The sequence below is a fragment of the Ovis canadensis genome, chromosome 2 (assembly GCF_042477335.2).
Source record: "Ovis canadensis isolate MfBH-ARS-UI-01 breed Bighorn chromosome 2, ARS-UI_OviCan_v2, whole genome shotgun sequence".
Classification (NCBI taxonomy): domain Eukaryota; kingdom Metazoa; phylum Chordata; class Mammalia; order Artiodactyla; family Bovidae; genus Ovis; species Ovis canadensis.
In genome coordinates this window covers 129,985,212-130,002,825 of record NC_091246.1, presented here as the reverse complement: position 1 = coordinate 130,002,825, position 17,614 = coordinate 129,985,212, and the positions used below count along the sequence as shown (strand labels likewise).

At 36.3% G+C, this 17,614-nt stretch overlaps 1 protein-coding gene across 1 annotated transcript in view; it reads left to right on the top strand.

The window, feature by feature from the left end:
• Positions 1-8,618, top strand: part of ZNF804A (zinc finger protein 804A) — a 359,779-nt gene extending 351,161 nt beyond the window's left edge. Inside the window, exons 3-4 of the mRNA XM_069577039.1 lie at positions 3,014-3,144; positions 4,921-8,618. Of these exons, the coding sequence (XP_069433140.1) occupies positions 3,014-3,144; positions 4,921-8,155 (3,366 nt within the window). The 3' untranslated portion in view covers positions 8,156-8,618. The remainder of the gene's footprint in view (positions 1-3,013; positions 3,145-4,920) is intronic.
• The last annotated feature ends 8,996 nt before the right edge of the window (positions 8,619-17,614 follow it).

The window sequence follows — 17,614 nt, the reverse complement described above, 5'->3', positions numbered from 1 at the left end:
ACTTGGCACTTTGATTTTTAAAATGTTTATTTTAGAGAATTTATCTTCTGTTTTCTTCAAATTTCTCTCTTAGCACCCTCCTCCTAACCCAAACCCTCTCTTGATTGACTGTCTGTTTGTTAAAATGGCAGGTGTTATTTCTCAGTAAAGGTAATGCATATCCTTCAGGTCATTCAATTATGCCTACCCAATAAATCACTAATTCTACTTTTTTCTCTCCACTGCAACTCCTTTCGAAAAGGTTTTTAATGTTTTTAGCTGGTTCATTGTAAAATTCTATTTATTGGTCACTTTGCCTTTAATTTTACTCCATGGCAAAATTTCATGCATACCGATGCCAAAAGAATCTTAATAAAATGAAAATTGTATCATGGCAAAACAAAATAAAAATAAAATCCTATTGTGACATTGAATTGTTTAAACTCCCCTTAATGTTTTCTATAGTCACATTAAGTCATATGTTAGACGGGTCCCCCAGGAAATGGTTGGACCTTATAATTCATTAAGTCTTGCTACTTCCACACGTACAATCTGCTGTAGCCATGCTTCTTTAAATCATGCATTTTTTCAGAATCTGCATGCTCTTATTCTGTGTTATACAAAACTGTTTTATTTCCCCTGAAATATCCTCCCACTTCCAACATTCAACCCTTCTTCTTCATTTTTTTACATCCTTTAAAACCCAGATCAGGTGTGGCTTTTCTCAGGAGCCTGACCAGGGATTTTGGGTGCACCCCTGTACTTTCTTCATAGGTCACAAAAAGATTTCCTCAACCACTGATTGCCAGTGTCTTTTCCTGTGTGCCTTTTCTCCCTAGTTTTGTGAAACGTATGTAAATATACACTCACTTGTCCACACATACAGTCACAGACATACACAGACACTAACACACCAGATAAAGGTAAAAACATATCTTTTACCTTTTTAAAAATATCCTAGCCTATTTAACAGAGTAACACGGCTGATGATCAATAAGTTGTTGAATGAATTTTGATTTGACCTCAAGATTTTAGGAGACAGAGATAACCAAGAACATGAACATTTAAAATTTAGAATTAAAACTTTCTTGCCCTATTATACTCTAATTCTACGTATTTTCAAAAACAATAAATGGTTGAATATGTGTTATAAAATTGCAGCTACTTTTGTTATATCAATGTGATAATATATCAAAATTTTACTTTTATGAATGGCACTCCACTCCAGTACCCTTACCTGGAAAATCCCATGAACGGGGGAGCCCGGTAGGCTGCAGTCCATGGGGTCGCTAGGAGTCGGACTCGACTGAATGACTTCACTTTCACTTTTCACTCATTGGAGAAGGAAATGGCAACCCACTCCAGTGTTCTTGCCTGGAGAACCCCAGGGACGGCGGAGCCTGGTGGGCTGCCGTTTATGGGGTCGCAGAGTCGGATGCGACTGAAGTGATGCAGCAGCAGCTGCTGCAGCACAAGTTAGACATTTATGTCATGGTCTTTATTTTATTTAAATTCAGCTCTAAATAAACTCCTTCACAAATATGTCAATGCAAATTATCTCAAAAGTTTTTGTTCAGTCACTTCATGGAAATGTGATTAGTATATGCTTTATTCTCTTAAATTCCTATTTTAAGACTCTGATGTGTCATGATGGCATAACATGAATTCCACAGGAAAATACAGCACTTAAAAAAATTTTTTTTAAGTTTTTAATGGCTGTATACCGTTTCTGTGAAAGACTATAGTGAAAATATCTGAGGCATGGGACCGCTTTGGTATCTCTTAAATAATGCCACATACATGGCTATTTATCAGTTCTATTCAACTTGACATGTTATTTTTCTGTCCTTCAATCCCAAACCTCAGCTCCTTTAATAAGGATGAAACGTATGCTCAATGTAAAAAGAATTTTCACAATAATACTGTTAATTTTCTTCCTAGATCTTGAGTTATTTGAGAAATATTCCTGATATTTGAGGGGTGGGATTATTTTAAATCACATTATTAGTGGGAATTTGCCTTGTAGATTCACGTAAGACATTTACTCTTCTTAGAAAATAAGAAAAAGATCAGATACCTTTCTAATATAGAGCATACCAGCAGAAATAGAGATACAGACATAGAGAACAAATGTAAGACGCCAAGAAAGGAAGGAGGGGTGGGATGAATTGGGAGATTGGAATTGATATATATACATTGCTATGTATAAAAAGATAACTAAAGAGAACCTATCATATAGCACAAGAAACTACTTACTGCTCTTTGGTGACCTAAATAGGAAGGAAATCCAAAAAGGGGATATATGTATACAAATGGCTGATTAATTTTCCTGCACAGTAGAAAGTGACACAATATTATAAAGCAACTGTACTCTAATACAAATCTTAAAATGATGGAATTTATTACACATAACTAAAATACACAAGCTAATTGGATTTGTTTTAAAAAATTAGTTAGGTGTGTGTGTGTGTGTGTGTTTTTTTTTTAAGACTCTAACAGCTTCCCAGATGGTGCTAGTGGTAAAGAACTTGCCTGCCAATGCAGGAATCATAAGAGATACAGGTTCAATCCCTGAGTTGAGACGATCCCCTGGAGGAAAATATGGCAACCCACTCTAGTATTCCTGCTTGGAGAAGCCCATGAACAGAGGAACCTGGGGGACTACAGTCCATAGGGTGGCACAGAGTCGGACACGACTAAAATGACTTCGCACACATACATGCACAAGACTCCAACACTTCATCTGAATTAGGCAGGGAACCTTGGCAGGAAACAATCAATAAGCAAAGATAAACTTTCCAGTTTATTAAGGCATAGGTATACCTTTTAATACCATGTAATGATGTGTTTTGGCACTTTTTTTACAAGCCAAGAATGCAAGAACATATCTTGTTAGAAGCAGATTGTCACAAATGCTGTACTTTCCTTAGATGAGATCAAAGATGATGCATTAGAAAATTTCAATAACAATAATAGTGACTTTGACATTACTATAGACTCAAATGCTATTAATCATTTTCATATTTTTTAATAGAGGCTCAAAGAACTGAAACAAAGGGAATTTGCTCGAAATGTAGCATCTAAATCCAGGAAAGATGAAAGAAAACAGGAAAAGGCACTCCAACGCCTGCACAAGCTGGCTGAGCTAAGAAAGGAAACTGTATGGTGAGTGTGCAGTAAAATGTTTTCTTAAAATATGATGGCAAAAAAGGAAATGAATAAAGGACACAAATATATTTATTTCTGTACCCAGAATAAGACAATCACATTTTCATAACTTCCTGTGTCCTGTGAACAGTAAACGGAATTTGAGATTTAGGCAAACACCTGTTTCATGTACATTTCAATAATAAGCCAAATTGCTGCAACTTTAGTTTCTAAAAATTAATTTTACATCATTAATCAAGTTATGTTAATAGAAAGCCATTCTATCTCAGTGAAATTCAAAACATTTGATTGAAGAAAAGATTTAAGCACCATCTCATAACCTTGTTATAAGTAGAGTTCTAAGAGGAAGTAATTTTTTAATTGAAAATTTAGAGAACTTTTATTTGAAATGATCTTTAGGAATACATATGGAAGGAGAAAGAGAAATAGTGTTAGGGAATAATGACATATCAAAACATTGTTTTGATATTTGAGGGGTGGGATTATTTTAAGTCACATTATTAGTGGGAATTTGCCTTGTAGATTCATGTAAGACATTTACTCTTCTTGATTTTAAAAGTCAAAGTAAAGTGTAAATATATCTGGAATCCTATAGTGAACTGTTAAAACCAAACATAACTGCTATTCAATTATACCAACCAGGTATTTTTATTCTGTGCAGCAAAAAATGAAAAATTATACAAGTGCAAGTTTACATTTCAGACTATTAAAGTACCTATGTAATTTAATGTCCTATAAGTAGCCTTTGCAAATGTAAAGCATAGTATTTTAAGAGAAATAGGCTTGATAATAAGACATGTACAGAAGAAGCAAAACTTCTTATCTAAGTTACTTTTCTTAGCATACAGTACATATTTCACCTTACATACACACACACATTTTTCCCAATAATTTGGTGCCTCTAATGAGATGCAAATTAAGAAATAGTGGTGTTTCTTTCTGTCATACAAGACAATGAACCAGTACATTGTGTTAAAGTTTAAAGAAATACTTTGATTAAAAAATTTGAGACCATTTATTACCTCTCAGAAACTGACATTTTAGAAAAGCAGGGGAAATTCTACACAGCATGATTCTCTTTGGGCAAAGATGATATTTAGTTAGTTCTTTATGTGCTGGACAGTATAGTTCTTTTTTATAAAAACTCACTATTTATGGTATCCTGTGATGCCAAATAAATGGAAAACACAACCTATATTTATTCTATATAATGGTATAATGAATAACTTCAGGATAATTTTTAAATATTAAGAATGGCAATTCCAAAAGACTTAAAGCTCTCATTGAGCATGTCACCGAGTCTTGATAGACACTCGAGCATTGGTTGAATTGTTGAAACTGAATTCCCAGTCTTGTTTACATCATGACTGAGAGTTTTTGTTTTAACTTCCTTCATATTCTCCATATAGGACCAATGATATTAAGTATTTGTGAATTAAAAGTATTTCTTAAGAGAATTATATATTCCAAAGTGTCACTGATGGGGGTAAAGAAACATTTTTATTCTGGAAACTCTGGCTAAAAGTCTTTGACCATTGCTGTTAGTAGCTGTAAAAGTAACTTCAAGAGATCATCTCCAAATGATCCCAAACAATATCCAATAACTAAATTAAATTGCGATACTATGGAAGTCAATTTCACTACATGAATGTAATTATCTTACAAAGATTTAAGAACTTGAAAGAAATCTTATGATGACATTTCTAAGATGTAAATGCTTGTTTTTCCTCAAAAGTGTCTTATCTGAAAACATATTTTTGTTTCTTTCTGTAGCGCTCCTGGAAGCGGTCCTATGTTCAAGTCAACGACTGTTACTGTGAGAGAAAATTGTAATGAAATTTCCCAAAGAGCTGTTGTGGATTCAGTTAATAACCAGGAAGATTTTAAATGCACTTTGATTCATAGCCAAGAGAAGGCTAAAGATGTTACCACTCTTGCTGCAGATCCAGAAAACACAAAGAGTTATATGGCCAAAAATAACCAACTTGAAGATCAAGCCCAGGGGATTCACAGACACAAAATTGGCTTTTCTTTTGCATTTCCAAAGAAAGCATCCGTGAAACTGGAGTCCTCAGCCGCAGCCTTCTCTGAATACAATGATGATGCCTCTGCGGAAAAAGGATTTAGCAGAAAGAGTAGATTTGTCCCGGGTGCTTGTCATCTTCAACTATCTTCACCAACAGATGTGCTTTTGAATTCCGTGGAGAAAGCAAACTCTTTGCATCCACCAGAGGGAATGTGCACTGACAAAGAAACTACTCAAACTCAAGTGATGAGAGAAGTTTCTAGTGAAAAAGATCCATTATTATTACCTCCATTTTGCCAGTTTCAGCTCCCTTCATCATCTGATGCAGATAATTGTCAAATTTCAGTCCCTTCAGCAGATCAGATTTCACCAGAAGATATTCTTATTAATGAAGACATACCTATAAATGGTAACACTTCTGAATTGCTGGGAAATAAATCCATAGTTCTTGATATGGCTAATGACAACGTGTCTTTGCAGGCTACCATCAAGGAAACTGTTAAGGGCAATGTGACATCCACGATTGAAGTTGAAAATGAAAATCACGGTCTGGACGTGTTGACCCCTGTAAATTCTGAAGAGGATAATATAACCTTACATAAAAAAAAAGATTTATATAAAAGACCATGTGAGCCATTTATACCCGTACTTAACAAAGATGGATCCACAGTTCTTCAGTGGCCATCAGAAATGCTGACATATACCACCACTCAACCATCAATTTCCTATAGCTGTAATCCTCTCTGTTTTGATTTCAAGTCCACAAAATTAAACAACAAGCTAGATAAAAATAAACTGCCCTTAAGTGATCTTTCTTCTCAGCAGAAGGGAGAAGAAATTTACAAGAACCCAGTTTTGGATTGCAAGGATACATCTATGGCAGGATTCACTGATTATGAAATTGGAGGTAGCACCAATGGACATACCCAAGTCATTTCTCATTTGACTGATGATACTGTCTCCAATAGCTGTGATTCTGGAAAAAATGAGAGTATGGGTCAGAGGTATAAAAATATTTCCTGTAGGATCAGAAAAACAAAAAAATATACTTTTACTAAAAATCAGATAAAGCCAGATGCTCTAGATGGGAAATACAGCAAAATAAGATTGAAAAATACTCATGAACGCTGGTTCCATAAAAGTAGAAGAAAGAAAAAAAGAAAGTTATGTCACCATAATTATGGAGAGAAAACCAAAGAATCAGAAACTCATTTCAAAATGGAAACAGAAAATAGTTACACTGATACAACTAGGAAAAATCTACTGGAAACAATTTCAGAAAAACAGTATTTAGCTGCAGAACAACTATTGGACTCACAGCAATTGCCTGATAAAAGGCCCAAATCTACATCCATATGCTTCGGTGAAAATGAAGAAACGTGTAAAACCTGGAACACTAAATACAATAATATCATCACTTCTAAAAACTACTGTAAAAACAGCTCAGTTGTCTTAAATGGACAATCCAATTCAACAATGATACATTCTGCAAAACGTAATTTAACATATTCCAGAACTTACTGTAGTTGGAAAGCTAAAATGTCCAGCTGTAGTCATGATCACAGATGCCTAGTTCTTCAGAATGAAATGAAATGCATGAATCAGAGCCAGGCTGTTAAAAGAGGCTATAATTCTCTCATTAATGAATCAGAAAGATGCCATCGAAAACGTAGACAACATTCACATTCTTATTCTTCAGACGAAAGTTTAAATCGACAAAATTATCTACCAGAAGAATTCTTGAGGTCACGTCGTGCTTCTGCTCCTTGCAAACCTAAGAGGAAACAGAGGAGAAAAAGAAATCGATTCCACATGGGTTTTGAAGCTTTGGAACTCAAAGAGAAAACAGATTATCCCAAGAAAGTCAATTCTTCCTTACATCACCAGGGTAAAATAATAAGTGAAGACGGAAAAGAGGAAGTAAAGGCACAGGAAACTGCAGACGTCAAAAGGTACTCAGAACAACTAGACCAAGTAGAAAATAAACTGGCTTTGCCCACCAGCAGCCCTCTTCCTTCTGAAACCAATGATGAAACTAAGCAAATTGTAATGGAGACCACTTCTGGTGAACTGTCAGAGATTTCCAGTGAACCCACCACATCAGCCTATACAGTTAGTGCCCCAGCAAAAGGAGAAATGGACAGTACCTTGCTTGAACACAAAGAAAGAAGTGAGGATACAAATGTCAGTGAAAAGCAAATTCCTTTCAAGGTGCCTAATATTGAAAGGAACTTTAGACAGTCACAACCTAAATCATACCTTTGTCATTATGAACTGGCTGAAGCCCTTCCACAAGGCAAGATGAATGAGGCATCAGCGGAGTGGCTGTGTTTTAATTCAGGAATCCTTAATGCACAACCACCATTGCCATTCAAAGAAGCACATGTCAGTGGCCATACCTTTGTAACAACAGAGCAGATCCTGGCTCCACTAGCTTTACCAGAACAGGCATTATTGATTCCAATAGAAAACCATGACAAGTTCAAAAATCTACCATGTGAAGTATACCAGCACATCATACCACCAAACATGCTGGCCAACAAGGTCAAGTTCACTTCTCCTCCAGCCGCCCTGGCACCCCCCAGCACACCTTTGCAGCCTTTGCCTTTGCAGCAGCCCCTGTGCTCTACCTCTGTCACTACTATCCACCACACTGTTTTACAACAGCATGCGGCAGCTGCTGCAGCCGCAGCGGCAGCGGCAGCTGCAGGAACCTTCAAAGTGCTTCAACCACACCAACAGTTTCTGTCCCAGGTCCCAGCTCTCGCCAGAACATCATTACCTCAGATCTCAGTAGGACCAATAGGCCCGAGGCTTTGTCCTGGGAGTCAGCCAACTTTTGTTGCTCCTCCTCAGGTGCCAATCATTCCAGCTTCAGTCCTTCATCCTAGCCATCTTGCTTTCCCACCTTTGCCCCATGCCCTCTTCCCTTCGCTGCTCTCCCCGCACCCTACAGTCATCCCACTGCAGCCCCTATTCTAGTCATCACCATGAGAGGGAAAGAAAATATCCATGTGAAAACTACTGCCATATGTGTTAATGCTCATTAAGTGGATAATAGCCTATTTAAATGGTGGAAATAAACTAGCGAAAATATGGCTTCATTGATATGAAATCACTTACTATAAGTGTAATGATGCAAATAAATTCTTAAGCTTCTGATATATAATATTATTAAGGCACTGAATAGTTTGAAAATCAATATAATCTATGCTGTATATCAAAATGATGTCTTAAGAGTATGTATAATGTATATAAAATATATTTATAGTACTGTAATTTATGTTGTAAAGTATGCCCTTCATTTTTTTTAATCTTTGTGTATTTGCACCTATTTAATGTTTAGACAAAGCTGATGGAACTATGTTTTGTACCATGTTCCCTGAAACTGTAAATTCAGTGAAAAATATCTCTTGCAATAAATTTTTGTTAAATATTTAAGTAAATCAAACCCTTGTTTTTAGTTGGTTTTCACTGGGGATTGTATAATAACAATAGATTTCGAGTTTATATTGCTTCCTCTGTTTATTGACATCTCTGAACCTTAGAGGCTCAGCAAAGCATCTTTGCCACTCTATCGGTACTTATACTATCATACTGTCTTTCAGAGTAAGTATAACAAGTCTTTTTGCTTTTCTGTTTTTCATAATGTTGCATATACTCAGAGTTTACTATATTTCATGAACGCTTGAACTATATAATGAGCCATGGAAATTCTTGTTAAAGTAATGTTAGTATTTGGTGGAGTGGAAGCAAATAACTACAATATGCAAAGTATTTAGTATTCTTCCTGGGACTATAAAACAGTACTAGTAGATAAGACATAGCAAGTAACCAATATAAGTTCTTATGACATTTTTGTATGTCAAAAATTACCAAATGTATTGTGTTTATTTTTAATTATTGCAGGAAATATACATATATAAGAATGTTGGCATGGATTAAGGAATAAGTTTAATTAATCACTAACCATTATATAACATCTTGCGAAGAATGGCGTAAACACAACCTGGATGTATTCTTAACTGAGAATCTGGAAGTGGGAAAAGAAGTAAATAAATAGCTTTTCCTTCTGCAAATCTTTCTAGTAGACATGTTTCCATCATATTTCCAAATCACCTAGGAACAATTAGAAAGTCTTCTCATTACCCTTCCAGATTCTGTTCTATTTTTAATGACCTCTGCATTTTCATTCACTCAAATGCTGCTTCTATGTGTACTCAAGAATATAATTACTTAATAGAAAAATAGAGAATATCACACTGCCCATGTCAGTTTTCTAACGTGTACATGCCCCAGTGCATGCCACTTGTTAAGACAAAGTCTACTTGCCTGATAGAGAAAATTCAACTCACTAAGGGCAAACAATGAAGGATTATGGTAGCCTAGCAATAGCAATGAATCCAAGGAAAAGAGAGGCCAAGTGAGTCCATGTAAAGGGAGCTCAACTTTTAAGTGATCCTACACTGAAGAAACGCTATTTCATAAGTTCTCTATAAGAAGTGGGTTACCATAAAAATATTTAATGCAAGCACATATTCCCATAGCAGATTAATATACTGAATTCTACTTTAACTAGAGAAAAAAGAGAGAAAAAAAAATCTGTTGTCTACTTCCTTTATTATGTGCACTAATAATCATTGATTTAAAGGTTTTGCTGCAAAATGGTTGTGAAAGATTGTGTGATTGACAAGTATGAATGAAAAATAATGAGAAAAAATTTTATTTCAAACACTCTAAGATAACATGTTCTAAAAATGATAATTAAAATTGGAATGGGTGTTTTTTTCCCCAAGCAAAATATCTGAAACTATCTTTGAAGATAATATATTAAGAGATGGGAATATCTACTGAGGAATGCTGACCCAGTTTGGTTTTAATAACAGAGCAGAATTGTTGCTTCTGCTGTTTAAAATCAAACCAACTGTTTCAATTCAAAATATGCAGATTTTCCCTTTCTTTCTGTCATCTTTTGACAATCATCCCACACATTCACCTCTTACCTTTTGTTCTTATTCTTTAGTTATTTTTCCCCCTGATCTTTTCCTTCTTTATGTCACTATATAAATCATTTGTATTTGTGTGGGTATCCTCTGCTTCTTTCTCCATTATCACCCTTTTAGTTTGTCTTCAATTCTGTTGCTCACTTGCATTTATTTTTGTTAAATAACACATTTAGGTAGTCTAACTTTAGTTGTTGTAGCAGAATACATGTTTAGTTTCTATATAATAGATATTTCTAGAAAGTTTGATGAGGAATGTTCTCACTTAAGACTAATTGAAACTCACCTTGGTAGACAAACTGCTTTGTTTTCATGGATACCAGTGACTGAACGACAAACGAATGTTAGCTGAGTATGTTGAAGCCATTCTCACTACTAAGAAGTCATTTAGATACTTGATATCTTTGATAAGATATTGCTTATATAGTCTGGGCATCTGTTATACTCTCAGGACTCAAAATGACACACTTGTTCATCTGTTCTGATAACACCAACTCCAAAATAAAGGGACTTATAAGCCAACTGAAGATTAGTCATTAGTAGGGCAATTACACAGGTTTGTCAGCATGGACTTGTCAAGCAATGAAGCTATGAGAGGATTACCAGTCAAGCACATATTAGTGGTGGCAAGAGTCAGGCCAGTATAGCAGCATTATTCTGGGAGTAGGTTTGGGCACTGTCTGATGGCTTGTCCATAAATCCTGGAGCTAAAATACCAGTCCCATCCAGGCATAAATTACTTTACATTCTATCTAATTGGGAAATTTTATTCTAACACCATCTCTTTTCATTTCATGCAAACATTTCATGCAAGATGAAATGTTTTCATTTCACGCAAGGAACATTGCATGCAAAGATGGGCACAATTAAGGACAGAAATTGTATGAACCTAAAAGAAGCAGAAGATATTAAGAAGAGGTGGCAAGAATACACAGAAGAACTATACAAAAAAGATCTTCATGACCCAGATAACCATAATGGTGTGTTCACTCACCTAGAGCAAGACATCCTGGAATGAGAAGGCAACTGGGCCTTAGGAAGCATCACTATGAACTAAGCTAGTGAAGGTAATGGAATTCCAGTCGAGGTATTTCAAATCCTAAAGGATGATGCTGTGAGAGTGCTGCACTCAATGTGCCAGCAAATTTGGAAAACTCAGCAGGGGCCTTAGGACTGGAAAAGGTCAGTTTTCATTCCAATCGCAAAGAAAGGCAATGCCAAAGAGTGCTCAAACTATCATAAAATTGCACTCATCTCACACACTGGCAAAGTAATACTCAAAACTCTCCAAGCCAGGCTTCACCAGTACTTGAACTATGAACTTCTACATGTTCAAGCTGGATTTAGAAAAGGCCGAGGAACCAGAGATCAAATTCCCAACATCCATTGGGTCATCGAAAAAGCACAAGAGTTCCAGAAAACCGTCTACTTCTCTTTTATTGACTACACCAAAGGCTTTGACTGTGTGGATCACAACAAACTATAGAAAATTCTTAAAGAGACGGAAATACCAGACCACATGACCTGTCTCTTCAGAAATCTGTATGCAGACCAAGAAGCAACAGTTAGAACTGGACATGGAACAACAGACCAGTTCCAAATTGGGGAAGGAGTTCATCAAGGCAGTATATTGTCACCGTGTTTATTTAGCTTATATGCAGAATACATCATGCAAAATGGTAGGCTGGATGAAACACAACCTGGAATCAACACTGCCAGAAGAAATATGAATAACCTCAGATATGCAGATGACACCACCCTTAGAGCAGAAAGCAAAGAAGAGCTAGAGAGACTCTTAGTGAAATTGAAAGACGAGAGTGAAAAAGTTGGATTAAAACTCAATAGTCAGAAAACTAAGATCATGGCATCTGGTCCCATCACTTCATTGCAAATAGTTGGGGAAACAATGGAAACAGTGACAGACTTTATTTTGGGGGACTCCAAATTCACTGCAGATGGTGACTGTAGCCATGACATTAAATAATGCTTTTTCCTTGGTAGAAATGCTATGACCAACACAGACAGCATATTAAAAAACAGAGACATTACTTTGCCAACAAAAGTCCGTCTAGTAAAAGCTATGGTTTTTCCAGTAGTCATATATGGATGTGAGAGTTGGACTATAGAGAAAGCTGAGCACTGAAGAATAGATGCTTTTGTACTGTGGTGTTGGAGAAGAGTCTTGAGGATCCCTTGGATTGCAAGGAGATCAAATCAGTCAATCTTAAAGGAAATCAGTCCTGAATATTCAATGGAAGGACTGATGCTAAAGCTGAAGCTCCAACACTGGCTACCTAATGTGAAGATCTGACTCATCTGAAAAGACCCTGATGCTGGGAAAGATCAAAGGTGGGTAAAGAAGGGGACGACAGAGGATGGGATGGTTGGATGGCATCACTGACTCCATGGACATGAATCTGAGTAAGTGCTGGGAGTTGGTGATGGACAAGGAAGCCTGGCATGTTGCAAGTTCATGGGGTCTCAAAGAGTTGGACATACCTGAGTGAGTGAACTGAACCAATCTCTTACTCACTTATATCTGGTCTGCTATTTATAGGAATCGCTTTTGTTATCATAAAGAAGAGTGATTTGGGGTATACTGAAGAGAATAAAACCTTAACATGGAAAGTAACAAGTAACTACTGTAGCCAAATAACAAAGAACTCACATTGTATGACAGGAAGGAAACAAGGAAACTCATCCACAACTAGTACAATTTTTCTGTCTCCCTCCCTCCTCTCTCTCAGACTTTTGCACATCAAGTGTTGAAGCCCTGTGTAACATGTGCACAGACATCTCAACCTACATATCTGCTATGTATTTTGAACCCATAACTCAAATCCATGATCTTCCATTATAGGTACCACTTGAACCTATTATTTGTCCTGTGTTCCAAAGCTCTGTGAATGTTATTATAATGAAAACTGTTCCAAGTCAGAAGCCAGGGTGTTAGTATGTCCATGTAAAGTCAATCAATGAAGACTTATGCTTTGTTTCCTTAAGTTTTTCTCAGATACTTCTCACTAGTATATTCTATATAGTTCTAGTCCTAGTAGTTCATAGCTGAATTGCTTTTATAAATTAATGTCTCTTTTCCCAATTTTCCATTCATACACTCTGTCCCCCATTGCTGCCAGGGCTCCATTTTTTGGGCTTCCCTGATGGCTCAGTGAGTAAAAAATCTGCCTGCAATACAGGAGCCATAGGAGTTATGGGTTCAATCCCTGATTGGGAAGATGCACCCACTCCAGTATTCTTGCCTGAGGAATCCCATGGACAGAAGAGCTTGATGAACTACAGTCCACGGACACAACTGAGCACATGAGCACAGCAAAATCATATTATGACTCTCCTCTGCTTTGAAGGCTCTTCTGAGTTCTCAATTATTCTCAAGATAAACATCAAAGTTCTTCTACTAAGTTGCTTCAGTCGTGTCCGACTCTGTGTGACCCCAAAGACGGCAGCCCACCAGGCTCCCCCGTCCCTGGGATTCTCCAGGCAAGAACACTGGAATGGGTTGCCATTTCCTTCTCCAGTGCATAAAAGTGAAAAGTGAAAGTGAAGTCTCTCAGTCGTGTCCGACTCCTAGGGACCACATGGACTGCAGCCTACCAGGCTCCTCTATCCATGGGATTTTCTAGGCAAGAGTACTGGAGTGGGTTGCCATTGCCTCCTCCTCAAAGTTCTTAGTATGTCACATAAAATCCTTGGGGAAGCAGGTGCTAGCTTTCCTACTTAGCATCATCCATTCCAGAATTCATCTAGGCTAATCACTCTACAATCATCTTCAAGTTTGTGTGAGCATGTTCTGTTGTCCTGCAATGCCTTCCTGCCTGTTTTTCTTCACTTGGCTAACTACTAATGAGCAACAATTTGTGTCAGTTTTTTTAAGGGATTCTTACCCAGATTTTGGCTGTCTCCACGTGTTACCCTCCCATCCTCTATCTTCACCTGGAATTTTTGTGCTCAGGTATTGTTATGAAGTATTCTCAGTGCTGAATATGTTGTCTTCTTATTGAAATCTACTGGATTAAGAGTTCCTTAAGTCCAAGTGCATTTGATGCATAGTAAACACTCAATAAATTTTTTAAATGAGTTGGAAGAATGTAATTAAAAGCTATGCAGATTGTATTGCAAAGTTCCAGAACTGTTACCCATTTCTACTCCAAACTGGTCCTAAATCAGTCATAAGTCTAAGTTAAAATATATTTTTCCAATATAATTAGGGTTTCAAAACACCACTTAGAATGAAGAACTTATTTTTAATGGAATTTTGAATTATTTAAAATAGAAGTAAGCAATCATGAAAGCATGATTTGAACACTTTTCCTATCCTTGGAAGGAAGCACAACCTTCTACATATTTTTCATCTTTCTATTTGTACTTGTCACTAGACATTAACATATCTTGTCAGACACAAAACTAGATATTGGTATAAATAAATGAGAACATACTACTGCTAAGATATTCAAATCCAGTAAAAGAAGCAGACATGCAAAATCTTATATTGAGCTACACAAAGTGTGCTCTGTCAACATGTGTTGATTTATATTTACCAATGCCTTCCCCCCCACCCCCACTGTACTGTATTTTCCATTTCTATTTTTGTTTTTACTTTTCTTCCCCTCTGTTTATTTGCCTAGCTGAGCCATTGTCCTTGCGAGTGAAAGTTGCCACCAGGGATGCTTTCTAATAAGCTGTTTACTTTCTCTTACAAATAAAATGGTAAAGGTTTAAGGCTTACTTAGGTTATTAGTTGAGGTCCAAGTCTTGATTTAGAGGCTTCAGTAAATGGCCATGCAGTTTGTTCTGAGGTGTTGCGTATGACTAAAACCTACCTCACCGTCTGGCAGCCCTGTGGATTCTGTCCCCTTCCCTAGACCCAGCATGGGCTACATTGCTACAGAGAAAGCAACTATTTTTCCTTCACTCAAAGGCACCATTGCTCACTAAGCCAAATGCCTAGGGCAATATCCTTTTATTTATTCATGTGTGCATGCCTTCTCAGTTGCTGAGTTGTGTCCAACTCTTTGCAACCCCACGGACTGTAGCCCGTCAGGCTCCTCTGTCCATGGGATTTTCCAGGTAAGAACAATAGATTGGGTTCCCATTTCCTTCTCTAGGGGATCTGCCCAACCGAGGGACTGAACCTATATCTCCTGAATTGGCAGGTGAATTCTTTACTACTGCACCAGCTGGGATGCCCCTTTATTTATTCATAGAGCCATCTTTTAGATTAACACCTGCTCAGAGCTTTCAACACTTGGGAACATAGACTATGGAACATACATGAGTCTGGAAGCTCCTGGTATAAAACTATAACAAGCTTTTCTTTTCTTTTACTCTCCTAAATCTTATTTTTAAGTAACCTAACTATTTTCATTTTTTACCCTTTTTGTGGTAATATTTTGAATATGTTACTTACATATTTCATAATATTATCCCTTTTAGGATTCTGGTTTTAACTGCTATGTTTAAAGTTTTTGTAAATTACTTCCTAACATTTTTATGGGGTATATTTTCTATTTTTTAATATATTCATGCTATTTAGAATATTATATATTTTAATTTTAAGAAATAAGTCTCACTACATTCAGTGGAATTAGTTACACTTTGTGGTTTAGTATTATTACCTTCCATATCTAGTTTGTATTGATTATCTCCAAGACTATCTTAATTCCCTCATGGAATATTAATTTCACTTCATTCTTCAGTATATTTATTGATAAGGATCTTTGATGACATGCCTTACATTAATCCTTCAAGCTCTTCCAAAAGTTGTCTTATTCTCTTCAGTATATAATTCCTATAACCAGGAACTGTACCCAGAACTGAATTTTCATTTTACCAACAAGAACTAGGATTAATGCTCTTGGAAACAGCTCATTTCATCTTGCTTTATGGGCTTAGTTCAACAACTGGGCTTCTAACAGGAAAATCCTCTCAACACATAAACTTCTTGGTCTCCCTACTTAGCCCATGATCTCCTTTAGAATAAAACTAGATTTTCTTTTAAAAGATATTGGAGAGTACTTTCTTTACAGTGGTGTGTTAGTTTCATCTGTACAGCAAAATGAATCAGCTCTGTGTATATCCAAGGAAAGAGGGATATATGCGCCTGCAAAAGTAGATCTTAAGCTTGTTCCTAACTTTTATCAGCACTACATCATGTTCTGGTGTTTATCTATTTCTGTTATCCAAATTAATTCAACATTTTGTTGTTCCCTAAACTTGCTACCTGAACACTGTACCTTGACCCTTCTAGTTGTGCTTCTTGAAGCTAAACTCTGTACTTGAGTAACTTATAAGGAGTCCAAAATGCTTATTGACTTGCATATCATGTTCCCTTCTTTGTTGCAAATTCCAACATATTCTTGGTCTGAGCCTGCCCAAGTTGTAGATTCAAGGAGAGGGAATTTTTTAAAATCCAGCATTTCAGTTGAGTTACTATTGTGGGTTCTATTAAATTTGCCATATACTTTTGAAAACAACTAAGTTTCAAATTAATGCTTTGAATTTCAGCTAATCTGCTGATGTTTTTAACTTAGTTTTAATCTAAATGATTTTACAAGTGGATATCACTTTAAGTTATGTAAGTTTATAAGTCATTAATCTTCATATTAAAATGGTACACCTAAAACTGACTATAGATTTTATTAAATGGCTTCTATCTCTAGAACAATTGTACTGAAACAAAAGTGATAGAAATATTAATATGTTCTACTGAGATGAGAAATCTGTTTTTTTACTTTGAAATGCAGTTCTCCTGACCATGACCTTTGAGAAGACATGCCATTTGATAGATAGTGTGAAACATAATATTTTAAATACATTTTAAACTTTAGCAATTTTAATTGCATCTTGCATTTCCAAAATTGCCAGTGTACTTGCTTATCTGCTCTTCCAATAGAAAATAGTAGTTTGACACTATCTTTTTCAAGTGCTAAAGATTTATTTGTAAAATTGAAATCAGAGGGTTTCTCTAGTATTCAGATAATATAGCAATGTTTTTTTATATAGATAATCTTTGCCTAAATGTGCCAGCATAGAAAGGATTCTACAGAAATGCTTTTGTATACTGATAAGTGTAGCTACTATTGTAGGGTAGCCAGTAAAGATCATTATAGTTTTACTGTCAAGTTGTTACAGTCCCCATTTATATGAACTGCAATCATAGTTTACTAAGAGTAGAGATGCTTAAGTGACTATGAACATAGCGTTTTAGATGGAGTATAAATATAATACTCTCTCTACATGAAAGTAATACACTGCAGTGTTTCTATACACAAATTTAAATTGAATCCACCTATAAACTCTGCCTTCTCTGCTTGGGGCTTTCCTGGTGGCTCAGATGGTAAAGAATCTGCCTGAAATGCAGGAGACCCAGGTTTGACTCCTGGGTTGGGAAGATTCCCTGAAGAAGGAAATGGAAACCCAT